General features: G+C 44.7%; 1 protein-coding gene across 1 annotated transcript in view; it reads left to right on the forward strand.

Annotated features, from left to right (window-relative positions):
- MPZL1 (myelin protein zero like 1) overlaps window positions 1–25,966 on the forward strand; it is a 67,140-nt gene that overhangs the window by 25,102 nt on the left and 16,072 nt on the right. The window contains exons 2-4 of the mRNA XM_047840216.1: window positions 18,849–19,015; window positions 24,514–24,727; window positions 25,476–25,608. Of these exons, the coding sequence (XP_047696172.1) occupies window positions 18,849–19,015; window positions 24,514–24,727; window positions 25,476–25,608 (514 nt within the window). The remainder of the gene's footprint in view (window positions 1–18,848; window positions 19,016–24,513; window positions 24,728–25,475; window positions 25,609–25,966) is intronic.

Raw genomic sequence — 25,966 nt, forward strand, 5'->3', positions numbered from 1 at the left:
AAAACATCTGGAAAAATACTTTTGGAGGAATAAGGCACTCCAGTTGTGCCTTACATTTTACCGTGTTGTACATTTTAAACTATATTCGGTTCCAGATGACTTAATGGCATGCGCCCTCCTTTTGCTGCTTGGCCGCATTGTTGTGTCTCACGTATATAAATCTAAGTGAGTAACAATCTGAACCTCGGGCAGTTCAGCCAGGCACTCTGCAAGCTGTAAAATGTCTGGAGATTATGAGACATGTGGGTTTCTTTTTTAAAGAAAGAGGAAGCTTGGGGGGAAATCTTAAAATACACCAACGCCAACACTTTCCTAATCCGCGGAGGCTAATCTAGCTACTTGGAAGTAAGCAAAAGGGGGCACCGAGGTGGCTCAGCCGGTTGAGCATCTGACTTCAGCTCAGGTCATAATCTCACGGTTTGTGGGGTGGAGGTCTGTGTTGACGGTGCAGAGCCTGCTTGGGATTCTTTCTCTCTGCCCCTCCCCGGCTCTCTCAAAAATAAATAAATTAACAACGACGACAAAAAAGAAAGAAACGGAAGGTCGCTTTAAAAAAAAAAAAAAAGGAAAGGGGTGCCTGGGTGGCTCAGTCGGTTGAGCGTCCGACTTCAGCTCAGGTCACGATCTCACGGACCGTGAGTTCGAGCCCCGTGTCGGGCTCTGGGCTGATGGTCAGAGCCTGGAGCCTGCTTCCAGTTCTGTGTCTCCCTCTCTCTCTGATCCTCCCCTGTTCATGCTCTGTCTCTCTGTCTCAAAAATAAATAAACGTTAAAAAAAAAAAAAAGTAAGCAAAAAAACCTCCAGTGAACAGCAAAGATTAATATGACAAAGTCTGCTCCTTTGGGTTCTTGTACTTTACTCATAATATGCTTCTTCATAAATAAACTACTTTCTGTTATTTTATACCCTCATCAGACCAGCATGATGTCACAAAAAGAGCAAAAGAGTTGTTCAGATCCTTCTGTTCTTGATAATGTGGATACCTTCTATCAGTGACTTAGCCTCTCTGGGCTAGAATTGTGTCATCTGTAAAGTGAACGTGAACTAGGTGAGCTTTTCCAAGCCCGTAATAGATTAGAGCAATTAGCAGGCACAGTAGGGGCTGCTGGAGGCAAGCTGCAGTTGGCACTGGTGATGGGGATGCAGCAGATAGGAAGAAAATTAAAAGCATTTATCAAAGTTCAAAAATAATGATGCTGGGCACCTCTAGATTGGGGCAAATAGCCTCACGTATCCGAGGGGCCCCAATGGGCATCACTCAATTTTATTATGTTCCTGATGTGCATACAGGTCCTGTTACCAAATTGCAAAACAAAAACAAAAACAAAACCCCCAGTTAAACAAAATACATTATTTCTTGTCCATTTTTATTTTGATGTAATTTCAGACTTACAAGAGAATTGCAAAAAAATAAATAAATAAATAAATAAATAAATAAATAAATAGCATTTACCCTTCACCCAGATTTCTCAAATGTTAACATTTTACTATATTTCCTTAATCCTTCTCCCTCTCCCTCATGTGTGTGTTTTTCAACTATAGGAAAGCTGCAGAAGTGCTGATTCTTTATTTTTTTTTTAATTTTATTTATTTTGAGAGAGAGAGAGAGAGAGAGCCTACACAAGCAGGAGAGGGGCAGAGAGAGAGAGAGAGAGAATTCTGAGTAGGCTCCGTGCTGTCAGCGTAGAGCCCAACTTGGGGCTCGATCTCACAAACCTTGAGATCATGACCTGAGCTGACATCACGAATAGGACACTTAATGGACTGAGCCACCCAGGCGCCCCTGATCTTTTATTCTTAAATACTTTTGTGCGCGCGCGAGTGCATATATGCCCTCCCGTTATCTTTAAGTACTTTAATGTTTCTTTAAGTACTTGAATGTTTCCTGAAGACTAGGCGCATTATCTTACGTAACCACAGTGTAATTATCAAAATCAGGAAATTAATGTTGAGGCGGTACAGTTACTGTGTCATTCAGATGTTGCCAGCCGTCCCAATAATGTCCATTGTGGGAGTTTCTTTGAGCTGTCCCGGGCCCTTCTGTTGCCTTCAGTTTGCATTACTGCCTGAATCTTTTTTCTTTCTCTTCTTGAGTTTACATTAACATGTTTTAAGAATAAGGGCCACTTACATAGTAGAATGTCCCTCCGTCAGGTTTGTCTGATGGTTCCGGTCACACTCATTTGTCAGGAGTACCACAGAAGTGACGTGCTGTTCTCGGTGCATGTGATAGGGAGGCATGTCTTACCAGTTTGCTCCGTTACTAATGACGTCCCCTTTAAATTTTTTTTTTTTAACGTTTATTTATTTTTGAGAGAGACAAAGCATGAACAGGGGAGGGGCAGAGAGAGAGGGAGACACAGAATCGGAAACAGGCTCCAGGCTCTGAGCGGTCAGCACAGAGCCCGACGCGGGGCTCGAACCCACGGACCGTGAGGTCATGACCTGAACCGAAGTCGGACACGTAACTGACTGAGCCACCCAGCTCCCCTGATGACGCCCCCTTTGATCCTCAGTGGAGATGATGTCTACCATGTTTCTGTGCTGTAATGTAACAATTTTTTTCCTTTTGTATTTAATAACTGTCTTGGGGAGGAATACTTTGAAACTATGTAAACGCTGTTTCTCTGCAAACCTTCACTCCTCGTATTATCTTTTTAGGAAGGCAGAAAAAAACAATACATTTTAGCAATATTTCCATCAAAATGGTTGTAGTGTTAAAAGGAGCTTGTGGGAGCCATATGACAAACGTAATCATGTAGAATTATTAATTATTTCAAAGAAACTAGATATATGTATTACTTAGTTAAAAAATGTTTTAAGTTTATTTATTTTGAGAGAGAGTGGCTGAGCTCGAGTGGGGAGGGGTAGAGACAGGGAGAGAATCCCAAGCAGGCTCCACATTGTCAGCACGGAGCCCGACGGGGGGCTTGATTCCCCTGGAACAGCCCCCCTGGACTGTGAGATCATGACGTGAGCTGAGATCAAGAGCCACACCCTTAACTGACTGAGCCACCCAGGCACCCCTGTACTACTTATTTTTTAAAAAATATTCCTCACGTATCTACACTCACTTCCTAGGGTTATATACGTAAGAATAATTTGGTCCGTAGTAGCATTGTTACTTATGAAAGATTTAGACAAGAGTCATGCCTGGAAGTTTTTCTGTTTTGTCCAGTGGTGGGGGCAGAAATGAAACAAACAAAAATCCTTCGCAGGGAGAGAATCTTCTGAATGTCTCTTCTTTCCCGCCTCTTTTCTGTGTTTTTCATGTCTCCACCGAAAAGTCCACTTTTACCGTATCATCCTTCTCGAATATACTCAATGGTGCCCCCTTCCCCCAGGATCAAGTTCCAGCTTCTCAGCCTGCCTTTTGAACCTTAAAGCTTTCTTCTACTCCAGCCAAGTTAACCTACACAGTTCATTTGTAAACATCATCCTGTTTTTCTCTCTCTGCGAAACGCCCTTCTATCCATCTATCTTGGCTCTTTTCAGCATTCCAGATAAATTGCAAGTGCATTTTCCATGAAATGCTGCCTCACCTCTTCATTTTTCAAACTTCAACTACATATAGTCTGTTTGCTACTTTAAGGAGATGTTTTTGTAAGGAACTTTTTTAGGGAGAGTAAGGTGCAATAAACAAGAAGTAAAGTACAGACTGGGTAGCCTGTGGTCCCCGTTTGGAGGGCTCTTTCCTGCTTCCTGCATCGTGCCCGGACCCCGCACACTGTTGGCACTTGCTGTTTGTTGCGTGCATTCGCGATGTGCGTGTGTTCACGCGGGGTGTCTCATGAGACTGCATCCCTCACAGAACGAGCCAGCCCTTATTTGCTATTCAGGAAATGAGTTGTTTAATTGATACTAATCCTTTTTTATTATTATCTTTAAAATTATGGGGCACCTGGGTGACTCGGTCGGTTGAGCGTCCGACTTTGGCTCGGGTCATGATCTCACAGTTTGTGAGTTCTAGCCCCGCGTCGGGCTCTGTGCTGATGTCTCAGAGCCCGGAGCCTGCTTTGGATTCTGTATCTCCCTCTCTTTCTGACCCTCCCCCACTCACACTCTGTATGTCTCTCTCTCTCTCTCTCAAAAATAAACATTGAAACAATTTTTTAAATTTTTTTGTTGTTATCGTTTTATTCTAACAAAGCCTGCATCTCAACAAGAAGCAAATGTTTTTTCAGTTCTCATATTTTACGTTCTGTCCAAGGATGAGCATCCATACTTTGAACTCTCGATGGCGGTGACAAAATGGTGCTGATTAATCTTGTTGCCTGAGGTTAGGTATCCGCCAAAGGGCAAGTTGGTTTCTTTGATTTACTTCAGCCAGAGAAAAGTGCTTATATGTTTCATTAACGATAACTTCACATTACAGGAATCCTAAAAATTCAGCCATTAATCAGCTTGTTTCCTCCTTAAGTGTTCTTTGAGAGCTTTGTGACCACCCGGAGGTATCCTGTGCGTTGGCCCACAAAGGCCAAGTAAGATGTAACTCCACCCCTCAAGGAGTCTTGAGTGTCGGGGTGGGGGGTGCTCGAGATGATTGCTGCACCAAAAAAAAGACCTGGGCTCTCGCCTGAAGGTGCTGCTTCAGTAATCAGTAGCCACAGAGAGATGTACGAGAAATACCGAGTATTGGGGCAGAAGAGGTAGTCAGATCAGGGAGGGTCTTACAGAAGTCAAGTTTAGGTGGAGTTTGGAGAGTCTGCAGGATTTTAGAGATGGGCCTCTGTTGCCCAGAGGTGTGCCGTCTGCGCGACCTGGTGAGGGAAGTGAGAGCAAGCTGGTACCAGCCTATCCATTGGCCTTCACCGATGTAAAGCAGGAAGGGCGGGGGGGGGATGTTACTTTGAAAAGTCTAGTGCTCCGTGCTGAGGACCAGGGGCTTCGTGAAGCAACGGGGCAACTTTTAAACCGGGTTTTAAATCTCAGAAATTGGCATGGGTAAATTTGCGTTTAATTAAGAACGTGCCCAAAGAATATGCAGGGAGGAGACCAAGCTGAGAGCACCCGTAGCTCTAACCGGGGTGAACCATTTCCTTCTCCATGGGATCCACTTCTCCCGTGCGGCTAACGTGCGGTTAGTCTGTCCGGCTGTAGGCTGCGGCAGTAGCAGACTGTGGCTTTACTCCCCTGCGGTAAACCTGAACTTCTCAAAAACCGAGCAGAACGGTAGTTTCCAGGCTCTCTTCAGTAGATTCCCGGGGGCGGGGGTCTGGCAGCTGTGTTTTCAGAGCTTCCCAATGTTGGATGTACGTTTTTTTCCTAAAGTTTATTTTTAACAGTGAAAATAATAATAAAGAGCGACATACACAGATATGAAGTTATAGGCATAATTTGAGGACTGTGAGAGCACTGCCGTGTCGATTCCAGCAGCTAACGCATTCTTCAGAATGAAGCAGATTTTTGTAATTTCTGTGTATACGTTTAAACTTGCCAGTGTGTGGTTAAGAAGGTAGTCAATCACTGCCTTAGTCTCGTAAAAAATTCAGGTCTCTGCATGTGTACTAATAATACATTTTACAAGTGAAATACTGCACCTACACTCAGCCAAATGCCAGGTAAGGCTTGGCCCTTATGCTTCGGGCCCGTCTCACTGTATTATAGTACCATATGTACAGCCCCATATCTCACTGGTCCAAAAGATAGTGGTTACAAATTTAGAATCACCTAGGGGTCTTTTAAAAGTCTTGGTGCCCAGGCCATGCCCCATGCCAATTAAACCAGAGTCCCTGGGGCTAGGGGTGGGACTCAGACATCAATGTTTGTTTTTGTTTTTGTTTTATACTTATTCATTTTTGAGAGAGAGAGAGACAGCACACAGGCGGGGGAGGGGCAGAGAGAGAGGGAGACACAGAATCCAAAGCAGGCTTCCAGATTCTGAGCCGTCAGCACAGAGCCCGACGCGGGGCTCGAACCCACGAACCGTGAGATCATGACCTGAGCCAAAGTCGGACGCTCAACCGACTGAGCCACCCAGGCGCCCCAATATTTGTTTTTAATAGACTTTATTTTTCACAGCAAAATTGAGAGAAAGGTTATATATCCCTGTGCCATTTTCTCCCAGGCATGCATAGCCTCCCTCGTTACCAACATCCCCACCAGAGCTGTGCATTTGTTACAGTTGATGAACCTACAGTGATACATCTGAACCACCTGAAGTCGATGATTTACAATAGGGTGTACTCTCCAAGTTGTACAAATGCATAATGACATGTACCCATCATTACGGTATCACGCAGAGTAGTTTCAGTAGGCATCGGTATTTTTTACAGCTACTGTTTTTTTAAATGTTTTATTTATTTATTTTGAGGGAGAGAAAGCACGAGCAGGGGAGGGGCAGAGAGAGGGAGAGAGAGAATCCCAAGCACGCCCCGAGCTGTCGGCACAGATCCCAACATGGGGCTTGGTTCCCATGGACTGTGAGATCATGACCTGAGCCAAAATCAAGAGTCAGATGCTTAACCCACTGAGCCACCCAGGTGCCCCAGGCATCAGTATTTTTTATTTTTTTTAACGTTTATTTATTTTTGAGACAGAGAGAGATAGAGCATGAATGGGGGAGGGTCAGAGAGAGAGAGGGAGACACAGAATCTGAAACAGGCTCCAGGCTCTGAGCGGTCAGCACAGAGCCCGACGCGGGGCTCGAACTCACGGTGACCTGAGCCGAAGTCGGACACTTAACCGACTGAGCCACCCAGGCGCCCCAATGGCATCAGTATTTTTTAAAGCTCTTAGGTGATTCCAGTGTGCAGCCAAGGTCGAGAACCATTGTACTGTGCTGCAGTTCTTGGACTTAAATTGTAAGTTTTGAATACTTCTTATCCGACTTGTATGTGAAAACTACCTCTTTCTCCGTTACATACTCGGTTCCCCAGAAGAACCCATATTTTGTTTGAATAAAAGATTCATTTAAAGCTTGAGAATCAGCGTCGCGGAAAGAGCTAGGCTTTGGGGTCAGAACATCCTGGATTCAACTTTTGGCTCCATATCTGCTGAGTAAGTGACTTGGGCAAGTTCTTTAGCCTCTCTTGAGTTTCCATCCAATAGATAACACCCAACAGTGTTGTTGAAAAAGAATACATGTTCCTTAGTTTAGTAATGCTTTACCCGTAATAAGCACTCAGTAAGTGGTGTTTTTCCATTGCACCCTTTTACCTTATTTTGGAGGTGAGGAATACCCTTCTTGCCCTTGACCACAGTCACATTCTTTCCAATCTCATGTTCTGTTGTTGGCGCTAATATTTTGTATTTTGTGGGTTTTTTTGGTTTGGATTAAATTTCAGTCCAGATATCTTCTGACATATGGTAGACCTTCTGATAAGATTTGAGAGCTCGGAAAGATACATGTAAGGTACCGTGGTCTTTTGCTTGACTAGAAAGAGAAGTATATTTTAGCACATGAGAAGTGTAAAGTATGTGATAGTGTTTTGTTTGTTTTTGGGTTTTTTTTTTTTTTTTATCTATAACATGTGCCCCCCAGGGCTTTCAACATGCTCTTTACGGTAAGCCTTTTAGTCCACTATCATCTATCGGAAATAAAATGATCTGATTTCTTACTTTCATCAGTTTGCTAAGAAGTGAGAAGTGCTAGGACACTTGATGTAGATGATACAACTCAGATTGACTACAACTGTGGCATTTGGGTTGACTGCTTGACTGTTTGGACACTTTGTCCTTTAGTGGAAGCCCTGGTCCTGTAAAGTCTCTGCGTCCCAGGGGCCAGGCACCATGCCTCTGCCACTGCACTGTAGATACTTGTTTATTTGTCTCCATGAGACTGTCAGTCCATTAAGGGCAGAGGCTGAGTCCCAGTGTGGTTTGAAAGAATGAACCGTTGATTGAAGGAAAGGAAAGCAGTAACAGGAAAGAAAGATGAACAGTGCATACATAGAGGAGGGCAAAGAAGAAATCCCAGGGCTTTAAGGAGTCAAATGATCAGTTCAATGACTGGCCCGATTCAGGACCTTTTGAATGTCTCTCATTTGAGAAACAGAAAGACCTTTGTTGGTGCAAAAAAGGTTAAAGATAGAGATGTGGCCAGCTGGACATTGATCATTAGTGGAAGGAATGGACTCTGAGAGGAGTTGAGTAATTCTGTGTGTTAGTGAAAGTACACAGCCTTATTATTATTTTTTTCAAGATAAAGGTTTTTTTTTTAATTTTAACTCCAGTGTAGTTAAGATACAGTGTTATATTAGTTTCAGGTGTACAATATGGTGATTCAGCAGTTCCATATATAACTCAGTGCTTATCAAGATAAGTGTGCCCTTAATCCCCATCACCCCATCCTCCCCCCCCACCTCCCCTCCGGTAACCATCAGTTTATTCTCTATAGTTAGGAGTCTGTTTCTTGGTCTGTCTCTCTTTTTTTCCTCTGTTCATTTGTTTCTTAAATTCCCACATATGAGTGAAATCGTGTGGTATTTGTCTTTCTCTGACTATCTCATTTCACTTAGCCTTATACTCTCTAGATCCATCCATGTTGTTGCAAATGGCAAGATTTTATTCTTTTTTTTTATGGCTGAATAATATTCCATTATGTATCTTTATCCATTTACATCTTTATCCATTCGTCTGTTGATGGACACTTAGGTTGTTTCCATAATTTGGCTATTGTAAATAATGCTGCAATAGATGACATAGGGAAGCATGTATCCCTTTGAATTAGTCTTTTTGTATGTTGGGGGTAAATTACCCTGTAGTACTATTACTGGGTCTTAGGGTAGTTCTTTTTTTAATTTCCGGGGAACCTCCATACTATCTTCCATGGTGGCTGCCCCAGGTTGCGTTCCCACCGACAGTGAACAAGGGATCCTATTTCTCTACATCCTCACCGATACTTGTTGTTTGTGTTTTTTATTTTAGCCATTCTAATAGGTGTGAGGCGATGTCATATTGTCGTTTTGATTTGCATTTCCCTGATGATGAAATGACGTTGGAGCATCTTTCCATGTGTCTCTTGGCTATCTGGATGTCTTCTTTGGTGAAATGCCTGTTCATGTCTTCTGCCCATTTTTAAATTGGATTATTTGTGGCTTTTTTTTTTTTTTAGGGTTGAGTTGTATAAGCTCTTTATATATATTTTGGATACTAACCCTTTATCAGTATGTCATTTGCAGTATCTTCTCCCATTCGGTAGGTTGTCTTTTAGTTATGATGGTTGCTTCTTTTGCTGTGCAGAAGCTTTTTATTTTGGTGTAGTCCCAATAGTTTATTTTTGCTTTTGTTTACCTTGCCTCAGGAGACATATCTGGAAAGATATTGTTACAGCTGATGTCAGAGAAATTACTGTCTATATTCTCTTCTAGGATTTTTATGGTTTCAGGTCTCACATTTACATCTTTAATCCACTTCTTAATTTTTTTTAATGTTTATTTATTTTTGAGAGAGACAGAGACAGGATGCAAGTGGGTTAGGGGCAGAGAGAGAGGGAGACATAGAATCTGAAGCTGGCTCCAGGCTCTGAGCTGTCAGCACAGAGCCCGACGCGGGGCTCAAACTCACGAGCTGTGAGATCATGATCTGAGCCAAAGTCAGATGTTCAACTGACTGAGCCACCCAGATGCCCCATCTTTAATCCATTTTGAGTTTATTTTTGTGTATGGTGTAAGAAAGTGCCCAGTTTCTGTCCAGTTTGCGTGTTGCTGTCCAGTTTTTCCAACACCGTTTGTTGAAGAGACTTTTTCCTGTTGCTTATTCATGCCTCCTTGTTGAAGATTAATTGACCATATAAATGTGGGTTATTTCTGGGCTCTCTCTTCTGTTCCACTGATCTGTGCGTCTGTTTTTGTGCTAGCACCATACTGTTTTGATTACTACAGCTTTGTAATATAACTTGAGGTCTAGAATTGTGATACCTCCATTTCTGTTTTTCTTTGTCAAGATTGCTTTGGCCATTCAGGGTCTTCAAGTACATAGACTTTACTTATTGAACGTTTCCAAAGATGAGTCTCCTTTGGGATTCTCTCATCTAGATTGGAAGGTGAGTCTCTCGAAGCCTGGCTCAGCCTCGTCCAAGACAGATTCAGCATCTGAGCCTGGCCCTGAGTCATCTTTGCAGACACTGTTTGTTTGGGGCATTATCCTACAGGCATTTGTTGTGAAGCAAGTGTGTAATTTTTATGGCTGAGCTTATCTGAGTCTAGTTGGTATGTTTTCTTTTTCTCTCTTTTCTTTCCTTTCCTTCCTTCCTCCCCATTTCCCAGCAAACGTTTGTTGAACGCGTTGACAAAAGGCATTTGTGAGGTGATGAGAATATGATGGTGAACAAGGTGGACACAGTCCCCTGCTCTCTCCTGGTTCCAGACAGCCGGTCATTCCAGTAGAGTGTGAGGGAGCCTTCGCAGGGGCAGGCAGGATGTGAGGGAGCACAGGGTGGGGATTTGGGGCACACGTTGTAAGGATGTCACTTTTAGATTGAGGCCCAAAGCATGACAACAGACAAAGCGTGGAGTAGAGGAGTGTGTTCCTGACAAGCGAAAAGCTGAATTTATTAATCGTTAGGGTTCATCGAAGAGAGTATATTTTTGTAGCCTCCCCTTACTCTGTGCTATCCAGCCTTGGGAGTCCAAGATAGATAGCCCTGACTCAAGGAAGAAAGGAGCCCGCTCCAGCTGCAGAGTGGTCCCGTTCTGAGGATGTGAGGCCTCCAGCCTGGCCCCTGTGCTGTTTCCAACTGACACACGTCATCAGTTGGCTTCTTGGTATCCAGCCTGATTGTAGGAGTGACAGTTGACACTGTGAGGGAATCCTGTGCTGAATGCTTTCACTGGAGCATTCTGGAATTGAAGAAGTAAAGCTCTTACCACCTTACTGATGTCTTCCTTTCTTTTAAAAAGAAAAGCAGTTTTTATTATGAAAAATAAAATACATACAAAAGAGTGTGTGTGTGTGTGTGTGTGTGTGTGTGTGTGTGCCTACAGTTTACACAGCTCAGTTAAAATGAGCTCCCATGCCCTCACTGCCTACCCTAGGAAATAAAACATTACCGGTAGTGTGTGCCTTGTTTCCTCCTGCCCCGTCTACCTTCCTCCGCTCCGAGCCACTCATCTCGGTTGTGTTCAGTGCCCTTTTATTTCTCCCTTTTAGTATGTTTTGAAAGGTCATGTTTATGCTTGTGGTTAGGTGATATTACGATATCAGGTTAACACTGTGTACCGGTGAGATAGGCCAGAAATCTATTTAAATAAATTACTTGATTGTATTCTTCTAGGCAGGAGAATATTCTGGTGACATCAAAGTGTTTCCAAAACAAAACAAAAAAAAAAATCAAAACAAAAGCCTTCTTTCAGTTTCAAGGAAAACTGTGGTGGGAGCTGTTCAAAGGATAAGGTTTTTACAAACCAGGGTATTACAAATGGACCCAGAAGTGATATGCCAAAGAATTGTTTCACTTGTTAAGTTTTGGGATCTCCATCTAGGCCCCGCGAGTGTTTATTCATCCGTAATAACGCTATTCCAGTGTATTTCAGATGATTTTATAGTATGAGTTTGAATTTACTTGGAGTAAGACCATTTGGCACTTTTGGAGGCATTACTGACATGGCATTTCTTCAACAATTCACGGTATTGAAACAGATCACATCAGGAAACAGACTCCTGGCCAAACTATTCTTGATTTTGAATTTGCTTTTTTCCTTTGGGGTTGTGATGGGTGTTATTTTGTATTGTGTATTTACTTGGATTTTCCCCCAAAACTGTTCTGGTTCTCCATCCAAAATGGAAGAAAACCAAGCTGTAGGTGTCATAGTTGACTGCTGTAGAAACAAATGACCCGTGTTGAGTTGATTCTGCGAACTCTTCGATTACTTGTCAAACGATTTTTCAGGCTTTTTTCATTTGAATTGATCTCCTACAAGAAGGACTGTTCTTGTTCATCTTCTTGCCCTCTGGATGCTGGTGTAACTTAGCAGGTCAGGATTCCTTCCCCAGGAAGAAAGTCGTAAGCTCAGCGCCTGTTACCGTTTTTGAAATTTACGTGTAAGTTAATATATAACTCAGAGTCCAAAGTTGGCAGGATATAAAAACGTTTACATATCACTTAATCTTTCCATTTCATTTCCTTTCATTTCTGTGTTTTTTATTCCTGAGGCAATTGGTTTTTCCGGGATTCAACAGGACACTTTTCCCCATCCAAGTTTTTGAATTAAAGCTTTGATACTTTTCACAGCAGTTTTTGCCCGTGTACTGTAACTGTAAATCTCAGGCCTAAAAGACCCCTATTTTACGTCCTGTTCAGACTCGGATTCCCGTCCTCAGTGGCATGGACTTGATGGAGTTTAGAGCAGTGGTTTCTCTGCATCTCAGGGTACTTTACATTTGCATTTTCAGCCATTTTAACTGGTCCCTAAAAACTCCCTTTTATGACTGTGAAGACAGGCCCGTCTGAATTCCACAATAATTTTACTGTGTATTGCCATAATACTCCTAGTGACTTAGGAGGGGAAAAGAAAAGGCCTGGACAAAGCAAACCATTCCCAATTGTTTAAGAAACCAGTGAACTCATCCCTTGCTTGAGCCTCATGGAATGCAGTCCGAGAGGGAAACCTGTGTTTTCCCCACACAGGAGAGCTTCTCTGGCAATCCCATCTTGCTCATCGCATTTGGTTAGAAACCGCCGTGCTGTGCTTGGCGACCACAGGCACCGTAAGCAAGGGTGTCTCCCCAGACTCCTTCCGAGAGCAGCCGGGGGAGCACCTGACTCAGGGTGCCACATCGCTGCTTGCTCTTCCCTTGTCTCTCCTGGCATCGTGACTTCCTGGGATACCTCCATGTTTTTGTCCTTAGCGTTCTCTGTCCTTGGGGGCCCCCATCCTGGGCAGAGGAGCTACAAAATGACCAGGGTGGCTGCTGCAGCGTGTCTGAGGGAGGAGGGTGGGAGGCGAGGTCTGAGAAGTGGCTAGGAGTTAGCTCTGGTCGGGCTTTGTGGACCTGTGAGGACTTTGTCCTGATCCTGGCTAATGTGGAGACTGTTTGGAGTGTTTGGAGCAGAGGAGTAATAAGATCTGATACGCGTTTACAATTTTTTTTCAGTTTATTTTGAGAGAGAGAAACAGAGCGAGCAGAGGAGGAGCAGAGAGAGGGTGGGGGGGAGAGAGAGAGAATCCCAAGCAGGCTCCACACTGTCGGCATGGAGCCTGATGTGGGGCTCGAGCCCACAAACCATGGGATCGTGACCCGAGCCGAAACCAAGAGTCAGGCACTTAACCGACTGAGCCACCCAGGTGCCCCCTGATAATGCATTTTAAAAAGCATGGGCTGGCTGTGGTTAAGTGGGTGAGGGTAGGAGCAGAGACACCAGTTTAGGAAGCCACTGAAATATCCCAAGTGAAAGAGGAGAGTGGCTTGGACCAAGATGGCAGCACTGAGAGAGGCAGTGAGAGATCACTTTTGAGAAGATGTTTCTAAGTAGATACAAACCTGTTTTGTGACAGCGTGGTGGTAAGGATGTGAGAAAGAGGTCTCAAGAAGGACTCCCGGGTTTTGGCCTCAGCCACTGGAAGGCTGGGATTGCCATTTACAGAAATGGGATAGGCTGTGGAAGGGTGGGTTTGAGGATGGGAATCGGGAATTCAATTTGGTCATATTAAATTTGAGATGCCAGGTAGATCCAAGTGAAATCGTTGATAGGTGTGTGTGTGTGTGTGTGTGTACAGGGATCATCAGCGTTTAGGTGATATTTACAGCCTTGAAACTAGATGAGGTCCCTAAGAGATAAGAGGTCAGTGGGAGAATCTGGGACTCTCCAACATGCAGAGGTCAGAGAACTAGAAAGGAACAGGCAGTGAGATAAGAGAACAAAAGAGTGATGCTTCAGAAGTTAAAATGGGAAGAAAAAGTGTTCCAAGGCTAGGAGGGATCGGCTGTGTCAGATGTTGCAATAGGTCAGTTTGAGAATTCACTGTTGATTTAGCCACATGGAGGCCATTAGATTCTTTGACAAGAATAGTTTTAGGGGCACCTGGGTGGCTCAGTCGGTTGAGCGTCCGACTTCAGCTCAGGTCCTGATCTCATAGCTTGTGAGTTCGAGCCCCGCGTCGGGCTCTGTGCCGACAGCTCGGAGCCTGGAGCCTGCTTCAGGTTCTGTCTCCCTCTCTCTCTGCCCCTAACCCACTCACATCCTGTCTCTGTCTCTCTCAAAAATAAACATTAAAAAAAATTAAAAAAAAAAATAGTTTTAGTGGAATACTGGGGATAAAAGCCTGGATTGGGTTTATTCAAGAAAATATGGGAGGGGGTGGCTGGGTGGCTCAGTGGGTTAAGCGTCCAGCTCTTGATTTCAACTCAAGTCATGACCTCACAGTTCGTGAGATCGAGCCCCGCATCCTGCTTGGGATTCTCCTTTCTCCCTCTTTCTCTGCCCCTCCCCCATGCGTGCTTGCACTCTTTCTCTGTCTGTCTCTCTCTCTCTCTCAAATAAACTTAAAAGAATTAAAAAAAAAGGGAGAAGGTCACGATCTCGCGGTCCGTGAGTTCGAGCCCCGCGTCGGGCTCTGGGCTGATGGCCCAGAGCCTGGAGCCTGTTTCCGATTCTGTGTCTCCCTCTCTCTCTGCCCCTCCCCCGTTCATGCTCTGTCTCTCTCTGTCCCAAAAATAAATAAACGTTAAAAAAAAAAAATTTAAAAAAAGAGGGAGAGAATAGGGGAGGAGAGAAACTGCACACGGTAAATATAGACAGTTCTTTCAAATGAGATGCAGGGTCAAGATGTTTTTCCCCCTAAACCTGGGATATAAATATAGGTATTTTTTTGGCCGGTGGCAGTAACTCAGTTGAGAGTGAGAACTTCAGGAGGAAGAGGGAGGATTGCTGGATTAACATCCTTGGTTAGGCCAGAGAAGATGGGGTCCTGTGCCCCGAGCAGGGACCGGCCCCGAGGAGAGGTGCAGACCTTTCGGACACGGTAGCAGAGGAAACACGGAGCACGGGGCGCTGCTGCGGGGAGCGAGGGACGCGAGGAAGTTGCCTTCAGGTTTGCTTGTTTTCTCAGTGAACTAGGAAGCACAGACCTTAGCGGAGAGTCCAGGCGAGAGAGAAGGGTATGAAGTGGTCCTCTGGGGGGGGGGGGGGGGGGGGGGCGGGGGAGGGTGACAGATCTTAGGTTCTGATGCGGCTGAAGGATCAGCAGAGTGTTGGAGGAAGTGGTCTGGAAAGACAGGAGGAGGCCGTCAGAGAGCAGAGAAGCTTGAGATTGTGGAGCGGGTGCTCGTATTGGTAGGGTCTGGGGCACTGGTTCTCAGCCACGGGCACTTGGCCCCTGAGAGGATGTTTCAATGTCTGGGGACCTTTTTGGTTGCCACAGCTGGAAGGGGAGACGATTCCACTGACATCTGGTAGAGGCCAGGGACCCTGCTGAACATCCTGCGATGCATAGAACAGACCCTGAGTGGAGAACAATCCAGCCCGGTTGTCAGTAGTGCTAAGGTGGAGAAGCCCTGGCCGAGGGTCGGATGTGAGAATGGGGGGCTGGGACAGGCCTGAGGGTAACATTTTTGTAGCAGGGAAGATCAACAAAGAGACCAGGGCTTTGGGAAGTTCATTTTATGACTAGTTGGGATCTCCAAGAACTAGGACAGCTGGAAAGAGAGAGAGAGAGAGAGAGAGAGTCAGGGATCAGAGGATGCTAACTAGCTGTGCATGGAGCCATTTTGTTCTTTTGGAACAGCTGATTGGCCAGAGTTGGAATCCATAGCCCTGGCTGTAAACAGCTGCCTGTGCAAATGAGCCAAAGAGTGAGGGTTTTTGTTTTTGTTTTTTTTTTGTTTTTTTTAAGTCACTTGTATATTAACCAGCTCTGGTGTAGTTAAGTCTGCCTCAGATCAATTGTCTAAAAGCCACTTTAGGGATTTGGTTAGTCTTTTCGGCCAAAATTCCGTGACTGTAAACTGAAACATCTTTATTTTTTTTATTTTTTTTTTCAACGTTTTTTATTTTATTTTTGGGACAGAGAGAGACAGAGCATGAACGGGGGAGGGGCAGACAGAGAGGGAGACACAGAATCGGAAACAGGCTCCAGGCTCCGAGCCATCAGCCCAGAGCCTGACGCGGGGGGCTCGAACTCACGAACCGCGAGATCGTGACCTGGCTGAAGTCGGACGCTTAACCGACTGCGCCACCCAGGCGCCCCAACTGAAACATCTTTAAAGAACCTCTCCGGTACCGACCAGATTTTGCAGGCCGGCCTTGAGGCAGGGATCTGGCTTGAGAAAACCCTTGAGGAGACTTATTTATTGACTTCGCAGACTGGCTTTCCTTGTAGCGCTTGCCACTGTGGAGAAAACTAGTCAAAATCACGCAGCATAAATAAGGGTTATAAGCCAACACTGCTTCCTGGAAAAGCTGGTCAGATCTTCTGGTCTTGTGCTTTGTCCCTCGTTTTGAACTCAGATGCCCTGGGGCTGGTTTTCTGCCTACCCACAAAGGCAAGGAACATCTTTTGTTTGCTTCTTGTTTGAAAGAAGGGTTTGTTTTGAGGTTTGGGCCACAAATAATAATCCATTGTTCTCTATAATAATAATCCACCTTCTTTAGCAGAAAAAAAGTCTGATTGATACAGTATGGCTATCAGTTTATTTAAAAGAATAGCCAAAGTGCCCATTGTGTCCTGCGAATAAACATTTGGAAGATGGTTGGGAGAACTGGGGGAGTACTCTTTTTCTGCCTGGCCTAGAGTCTCGGGCAAGACCTCAGGAAGAAAAACTGAGTGTGATCATCAGTCCTGGGTGACAGTAAACCCTCCTCATTCTGCTCATCTGTTACATTCTAAGAATAATTGGAACACTGCAGATACGGATTCTTTCCAAACCGTTTCTTTAGAAAATACCCTATTTGGAAGATAATATTTCCTCCATTAGCTTTAATTGTGTCCATTTTTAGGCTAACGAATTTCCTTTCTGACCTTCACTTAATCCAGGAAAGTGTCTTTTTGAAGTGAAGATTATTTTAGCAGCCATCCTTAAAACTCTGATTAATTCAGTTGCCTCTGATTACAGATCTTGAAAAAAAAAAAAAAGGAGCTATTTTTGTATTACAAGTGATAGACATTTGAATTACTATTTCTGGGCTTAGGCTGACTGAATAAAACTCAAGGGGTAGAGTGAAAACGTGGCCCGGTGTGGTCAGCTGGTTCTTGAACTCACAGTTATCTAGCACAGGTTACACTGAGATGTAACGGTAGATGGGATTTCATTAACGAAAACAGCATGTTGTGCATGTTTTTTGCCTTAAATCCCTTACAGGAAAAGGATCAGTGAAATAATACACACGGCTCTGAATGAAGTGATACCTTACCTAGAATAGTTTTAATTGTGTTAAAATTAAATGGCAGATGAGAGAAGTTCAGTGTGGTAGCAGTTGAAATTTAACAGGTGAATGTGAGAACTACTTAAGCAAAAAAAAAAATACGTATATATATGTATATATATACACACACACACACACATATATATACATATTTTTAATATTTATATTTATATATAATATATATATTTATATATACATATTTTTAATATATATTTATATTTATATATTATATTTATATATAATATATATTTATATATACATATTTTTAATATATATTTATATTTATATATTATATTTATATATAATATATATATTTATATATATACATATTTTTGTGTGTGTATATATATATATATACATCTTTTTATATATATATATATATATATATATATATATATATATATGGCCTCTACATCATTAAAAACAGACCACCAGGGAAGCAACCAAGATGTCCTTCAGGAGGTGAATGGATAATATCCATACCGTGAATATTACTCAGCAATCAAAAGAAATGAACTGTCATGCTATAAAACGACAAGGAGGAAACTGAAGTAAATAGCGCTAAGTGATAAAAGCTAATCTGAAAAGGCTGTAGGATTCCGCCTCTATAATGTTCTGGAAAAGGCAAACGTACAGATACAGGAAAAAATCAGTGGTTGCCAGGGGTTTAGGGGGAGGGGGGAGGAATGAATGGGTGGAACATGGGATGTTTAGGACGGTAAAAGGATTCTGTGTTTTATTATAATAGTGGATACATGTCATTGTACATTTGTCAAAACCCATGGAATGTGTAACACACAGTGAACCGTACCATAAATGATGGGCTTTAGTTAATAGTGTAACAGTATTGGCTCATCAATTGTAACACATACCACACTCACGAAAGATGTTATGAGTAGGGGAAACTGGGGGTAGGGGTGGAGGAATATACTGGAACTCTCTGCTTCATGCTCAGTGTTTGTTTGTTTTTTTTAAACTTTTTTTAACGTTTATTTATTTTTGAGACAGAGAGAGACAGAGCATGAACGGGGGAGGGGCAGAGAGAGAGGGAGACACAGAATCCGAAACAGGCTCCAGGCTCTGAGCGGTCAGCACGGAGCCCGACGCGGGGCTCGAACTCACGGACCGCAAGATCATGACCTGAGCCGAAGTCGGCCGCTTCACCGACTGAGCCACCCAGGCGCCTCTCATGCTCAGTGTTTCTGTAACCCTAAAACTGCTCTAAGAAATAAAGTCTATTAATGAAAAACAAAACATAAACATGAGGTAATAGCTGAACTCGTGAAAGTATCTTCTTACTAAAAACCAAAAACAAAATCCCAGACCGTCAGCAGTTTATCCCGCTTCTGGGAAGTACCTGGCTGTGAAATATTCTGCCAGAAATGTATATTACACAATGGCAGCAGAGAGAGAGAGCGATGACTGATTGATAGATAGATAATCTCTGTAACTGTGTATATCAAGTAACTTTCTCATATCTTTGTCATATGCAGCATGATATTTATACTAAATGCTACTCAAGCTTTCCTTGCTCCTCTCTCTCCAGTGACCACGGGCACATCGGCCTTGGAGGTATATACCCCAAAAGAAATCTTCGTGGCAAATGGGACACAAGGGAAGCTGACTTGCAAGTTCAAGTCTACTAATACCACCGGCACGTTGACCTCAGTCTCCTGGAGCTTCCAGCCAGAGGGGACCGACACCACTGTGTCGGTAGGAATGCTTGATCGCGCCTGCTGGGCCTGCCTCCTGGGTTCTTTACGGCTGTGATGTCATAAATACCCATTCTTCTGATGGTTCCCTTCCCAAAGAAGTGACTGCGTTGACTCGGAGATTTCAAGGCCCTTCTCTTGCTCTAAACTCTCCAGGAAAAAATAAGTTCAGCATCTCTTAAATGCAGCTCTTTCCTTGGCTTTGCACAGCACTCTCCCCCTTGCCGCCCCCCCCCCCCCCCCCCAGTTCTTTTCCATCAAATCCCCTTATGGAATTTCTTCCACGGAGCCCCCGCTGGCTGGCCTTGCTGACTCTGATCGTGGTTTATCCTCCGCATTTCAGCTTTCATTTGCCCCATTTTTTATTGAATTTCTTTGAGGTCTTCCTGTTACACACACACACACACACACACACACACACACACACACACACACACACCCCTTTCTGACTTAATTATGAGGTTGTTTGCATTTATCGTAGAGCCGCCTGACTCAGCAGTCGTCCCTGGAGCTCACTGTGCGGTGGGGATGTGGGGTCTTCAGAACCGTGTGCAACCCAGGCTGCCCTCAGTCCTCAGTAGGAGTAAGGATGGCACATTGGTGGGGCGCCTGGGTGGCTCAGTCGGTTAAGCGTCCCACTCTTAATTTCATCTGCGGTCATGATGTCTCGGTTGTGAGATCGAGCCCCGCATGGTGCGCACGTGCTCTCTCTCCCTCCCTCCCTCTGTCTCTCTCTTAAAAAAAAAAAAAAAAGGAATGGTTTGTGGGTGACTTCAGACTAAGGTGAGTGGCGGAACGAAAGCGAGGTCCAGTTAGTAACTAGCCGAGTGCTGGCTGAGCCGTGGGGCTCTTCAACACCGACCATCCTGGTTCTTGTCCCAAAGAGGGGGGATGCTCGCACTTTCTGGGGCTGCTGTGAGGGCCCAGGGGGACATTGTTCAAGTCTGCTCCTGCTAGGTCTAGTTCCTGAGGTGGCTAGCGGACGTAACTCACCGTGTTTCCGTTCCGTCTGCGTGTTGACCGTCCTTTAAGTATCAGCCTGTGCTTTCGCAGTGTTTCACAGTCCTGGTTGTCCGTGCGCAGCTGGGACAGAGTCTGTCATTTCTCTTCCCGACCACTTCTTCTCTTGCATGATGACGAGTCACCTTGTTGGTCCTCACCCGGATGTAATTGTGCCCCTCACATCACCCCCTCACCTTCACGAGGAAGGAGACTTCTCCCCGCTTACAAGCTGGGGAGGGCCTGGGGACCTGCTCCGAGAGTCGTCACACCGTCCAGGCTGGAATCATTCACACCCCGTTTTCTTGCGCTCTGGTTACTCGGTTTTTTTCCCTTACGTGTTCTTTCTCAGATGGAAACATTTGTTGATAACCAACTCTAGGCTTTAGGGATTGCTTGAAGCACTGTTTCTCAGTCTTTTTATTCAAATCACCTTCCTAAGGAGTCTTTTTAAAACACACTTTTCCCGGGGCGCCTGGGTGGCGCAGTCGGTTAAGCGTCCGACTTCAGCCAGGTCACCCAGGTCACGATCTCGCGGTCCGTGAGTTCGAGCCCCGAGTCGGGCTCTGGGCTGATGGCTCAGAGCCTGGAGCCTGTTTCCGATCCTGTGTCTCCCTCTCTCTCTGCCCCTCCCCCGTTCATGCTCTGTCTCTCTCTGTCCCAAAAATAAATAAACGTTGAAAAAAAAAAAAAATTTAAAACACACTTTTCCCAATTTCTGCCCCCATCTACGAAACTTCATTCATTCATTCATTCATTCATTCATTTATAGGTTTTTTGGCTTTTTTTTTTTCTAGAGAGAGAGCAGGGCACAGGCAGAGGCACAGAGAGAGAGAGAGAGAGAGACAGAAAGTGGGGGGGGGGGGGGGCTCCATGCTCAGCACGGAGCCCGACTCAGGGCTTGATTCCATGACCATGAGATCATGACCTGAGCCAAAATCAAGAGTTGGACCCTCAACCGACTGAGCCACCCAGATGCCCCATGCAATTTTAATACTACAGATACATTGCATATCTGTGCTTTATGTGTAAAAAGAGCGAAGTATTTTTCTCTTTCTCCCTTGCCCTTAGAGCCAGTATTTGCCCCCCCCCAGGGGAGATGTCACCCCTGTTGAGAAGGCACAGCTTAGAAACTCTAGTGGGAATTATCTGCCTCATAGCTGCTGCTATGACATTTTGAAGTGTCTTTTTTTTTTTTTTTTTTTTTTTTTTGCAGAAAGCCTTGTGTTAAGAATTTACCCTTGATGCCTTTCCTTAAAGAACAGAGGGACTACCTGTCCATTGTCTCTAGGTCCTGAGTTCCTGAGGGTCTTCTCTGGGAAAACTTGGGGGTGTGCATTGAGATGACTATAGCCCCTGAAATAAAACCGTTTTTATGTTTAGCCTCAGTGGCTTCAGTTTCATATGTGACGTTATCAAAGCTATGTATCTTCTGTTGAAATAAGTCTCCAAAAGAAAATCTCGGTTGCACTGGGTTGGAATATATACCCGATTTCCAAATTCTTGGGTGGACCTGTGTCCCCCAGGATTTATATAAAAAAGGAGGAAGCCCTGGGTGTTGTACCAAGAAGGAAGGAAGGCTGAGGTCAAGTCCAGGAGTGCTCACCGGGTCCGGCTGGGTGTGATTCTGTGTGTGGTAGCACAGGAATGAGTGAGAGCAGGCATCACACACACACACACACACACACACACACACACACACACACACACCCCTGGGAAAACTTACTGCTGCTTCACACAAACGTGGCCTCAGTGCACAACATGCTTCCTGTAGAGGCAAAAGCAAGCACACGTAGGTTTACTCAAGAAAGTCTGAAGAATTGTTTAAACCTGCGAGGGTTTCCCAGCTGAAGTCTTTGGTCAGAGTAGACATGGGGGGCATTGTTTAGTCTACAGCAAATTAAACATCCCCTGGAAGATGTCCAATGGTAATAACTTTCTTTCAAGTAGTGGCTCCATTTATGCTACAAACATTCTTGCCGAGGGGGTCAAGGCAGGTGAACATACCTCAAGACTTACTATAAAGAACATGCTGTATTTTTGATGAGTGTGTTTAGCTAATCCATTGGTACTTCCACACCAGCCTGGTTACAGGTAGTTCCAGAATGCTTAGCTATTGATGGAAGATCTTTTAACTCACAGGTGTCAGAACGTGTATAAGAAGATGAGCAGGATGCTTTTGATTTTCACAGATTTTCAGGAAAATGGAAGCCCGGCATACCACAGATGCCTTTTCTAGGCTGTGGAATCAGAGTCCCCATGTCTAAGCTGGAACTCATCTTTTCTCCCCTCTGTTTACCTTCTTTGCTAGTTCTTTTCAGGTAGCTGTGTTTGTCTAATGACCCAAATTTTAAAATCTTGAGTCTTATGGGGGTTTATTTTGGTCCTGCCCTTCCCTATCTGCTCCCACTTCTTTTCCATCCCAGGAAATACGAGTGTTTGCTGGGTCTTCTGTTTTGATTTCTGACATTTAGCGCTCATCAGCTTTCCTGCTTCTCTGCTCTCCATCACATGATAAAAACCGTGCTAGGACTAGTGCAGTAGCCCCCTTGGTTGTTCCTCCACTTCTGTTCATCTTTCAATCCAACCTTACATTCCACGAGGTTCATAGCCCTACAACAGTTCTTGTACCTTGTCCCTCCTCTCGTTGGAAAGCCCAGTTTCCCACTGCTAACAATGCTCAGCGCTTTGTCTGGAATGTCTTGCAGGTCACTTCCAGCTTCACACTTCAGCCCTGCTTCCATTCTCTTATGAGATCATCTCCAAGCTAGTAAAAACTCTAACAGACTTCCAAGGAGGGTAAAATCTGAGAGCCTTCATAGTTGTTTTTTTTTTTTTTTTTAACATTTATTTATTTTTCAGAGAGACAGAGTGCAAGTGGAGAAGGGCAGAGAGAGAGGGAGACAGAATCCAAAGCAGGCTCCAGGCTCTGAGCTGTCAGCACAGAGCCCGACGCGGGGCTCAAACCGTTGAACCATGAGATCATGACCCGAGCCAAAGTCAGATGCTCAGCCAACTGAGCCACCCAGATCTTAGTTCCTGAGAGCCTTCATAGTTCTTAACGAGCATTTAGATTATATTAAGCATAGGGGTATATGCTTGATAAATGATAATAATGTAATTATTACTATTAATATTTTCTAGTGATCATTTAGGCATTGTGGAGGGTGGGCTAGAGGAGATCAAGGCCAGTAAAGAGGCCACAGTCCAAGATGATGAGAGCATGAAATGAGGTATTATCAGTGGGACTTCAGTAGAGAGAAGAGAGAAAGGTATGAGGTAGAATTGACAGGATTCACTGGGTGGAGATTAACTGGATGGGAAGGAAGGTAGAGGAATCAAGGATTACTCCAGGATTCTAGTTCGGGAGACTGGAATAATCCACCCGTTGAGGTGGGACACACAGGTGGAAGGTGGAGGTTACAGAGCAAGGTGATAAATTTGGAGGTAGGCAGCTGGGTTGTAAAGGTAGTAGGCATTTGGGTGAGGAGATTCTAGGGCTCAGGGGAACATCACGGATGGAGAGAGGGGCTGGGGAGTTACCAAAATATCGATGGTCCTTAAATCTTAGGAATGGATGCGATCATAGGGAGGATTTGCTGTGTTCAGAGGGTTCTGAAAACGTTCCGGTTGAGTTATCGTGGAGCTCGTGGTTGACTCCTACTGATTTGTTTGCCTGGCCCCACTATCACCCGACCTGTGAATAAGAAGAAAGGCATCAGGCCTCCTGCCGAGATGCTTGGATTGAAGCCAGGTATCAGGATAGATCCCCACTTGCCAGGCCTTAATCTAGTTTCCAAGGTGCTGGGCTTGACCAGCCCTTGTCAACGTTTTCTTTGAGAAAGGAGTTCCTTGACTAAAAGCAGGTGTGAGGAAAGAGTGAGCTAGAGTCTGACTCTTCAAAGAGAAGCGAGAACATTGGGGGTGTCTGGGCTTCCACTCACACACCCATGCCATTTCCAGAGGAAACTGATACCTAAGAGGGAGAAACCCATCAGACTAACTGATCTGTCATATTTAGGCTTTGTTTTCTTCATGTCTTTGTATAACTAAATAGTAAACTTCATGAATCCAGACTGAAATTTTTGGATTCACAGGCTCTGTCACGATGACAATCACTGGCTGTGAAGGGTCAGATGGTCCTGACTTTGACTTTGGATTCATCACCTGTTATCACTGTAACCTTGGGCAAGTGGCTTCTTTGAGTCTCCTTTTCCTTCTATATGAAAAGGTGGGCAGTAATCACTACATCAGGGGTATATTGAGAAGATTTAAGATGACACGTGAGTTTATTTCTTCCACTGAGATAGGATTGAACCCTGTGATTTCTAAACGGTCTGGCTTAGATTCCATAGCTTATTTGCGATACGAAGTTGTATTTCTTTCTGTATGAAGTCTTTTTAAAAAAAAAGAACCTTCCACACACAGCATGCCTATTACAGAGTTTAGAGCGTCTGCCTTTAGAAAATCTCACGTGTTCTGTTTTTTTTCTAATTGCAGTTTTTCCACTACTCGCAAGGGCAGGTGTATCCTGGGAATTACCCACCGTTTAAGGACAGAATCAGCTGGGCTGGAGACCTCGACAAGAAAGATGCGTCAATCAACATAGAAAATATGCAGTTTATACACAACGGCACCTATATTTGTGATGTCAAGAACCCTCCTGACATTGTTGTCCAGCCAGGACACATTAGGCTCTATGTTGTAGAGAAAGGTACTTCTTGAGTGTTTCGGCGGTGATGGTGCAGCCCCCTTTATCTCCGGTTTAGTTGGAGAACAGGAGTTCCATCTCCGGGTGCATTTGGAAGGGGCGTTTTTGTGCTAGTTATGTCCCTGTTTCTGTGCACCTGTGGTCCCTCCTCACGTGCCAGGGTGCGGGGAGCCACACTCACACAGCTGTAGCAACCGGCCTCCTCCTTCGGCCACCTGGAGCCTGCTGGTCCGGTTTCGGGAGTTTCCAGTTTTCAGTGTTTATCAGAAGTTAAGACCAAATCTGCTATGCTTGGGTGGGGTGGGCACCGGGAGAGAAGATGAATACTGCTTCTCCGTTCTCCAGGAGAAAGTTTTAACGTTTGCAAAAACAGTACGGTTCTTTCTCCCCCCAACCCTCCCCCCTTTTTTTTTTCTTCCTTTTTTTTGAAAATAAGCAGGAAATGCAGGTTCTGGTGTCTCCTTTTGAGACAAAGTCTGCTTTGTTGGAGAGCACACTGAGGTGAATTCACACCCTGGATTTTCTTTGACCTCAGAGCATTGAAAGGGAGGGATTGTGTGTGCAGAAACGCTTGGCCCCGAAGCTCATTCTTTAGGATGTGTACGTCCTCAGTTAGACACCAGAAGTTCATAACGCGGATGATAAAAGAGGACGCGGTCACCGCTAAAGCGCTCGCTTACTAATTTCATAAAATCCCACGTCTTCTCTTGGTAGCAAAGCACCTTAAAACGATTTTGTTCTTTCTCTCTAGAGATCTTACCCGTGTTTCCAGTTTGGGTGGTGGTGGGTATAGTTACTGCCGTGGTCCTAGGGCTCACTCTGCTCATCAGCATGATCCTGGCTGTCCTCTATAGAAGGAGAAACTCTAAACGAGACTACACTGGGTAAGAAGCACTGCTTTGGGGGGGGGGGGAGGGCGGGCGGGTGGGTGGGGGAAGGAATCAAAAACTGCCTGTATTTTTTACGGAAAAAGAATTGTGAAGAATTAGTTACTGTTCGCATTTACACCAGAATCAGGGGCGTGCCGACGTGGGCATGCAGAAATCGGTGGCCTGCTGTCAGACGTGGGCTGGGACACTAATCCCTGCTTCAGAGGGATCAGTGTCCCTTTCTTCGGTTTGGTGCCGTGAAGCCGGTAAACGGCTTCAGCTGACGGACGTGAGGAGGAGGGCTTTTCCTTTCTGTATTTTTGTAAGCAGCTGTATTGCTTTGATCATTCTGGAGTGCATGGCTGGCCCCATC

This window comes from Prionailurus viverrinus, chromosome F1 (assembly GCF_022837055.1).
Source record: "Prionailurus viverrinus isolate Anna chromosome F1, UM_Priviv_1.0, whole genome shotgun sequence".
NCBI classification, from domain to species: domain Eukaryota; kingdom Metazoa; phylum Chordata; class Mammalia; order Carnivora; family Felidae; genus Prionailurus; species Prionailurus viverrinus.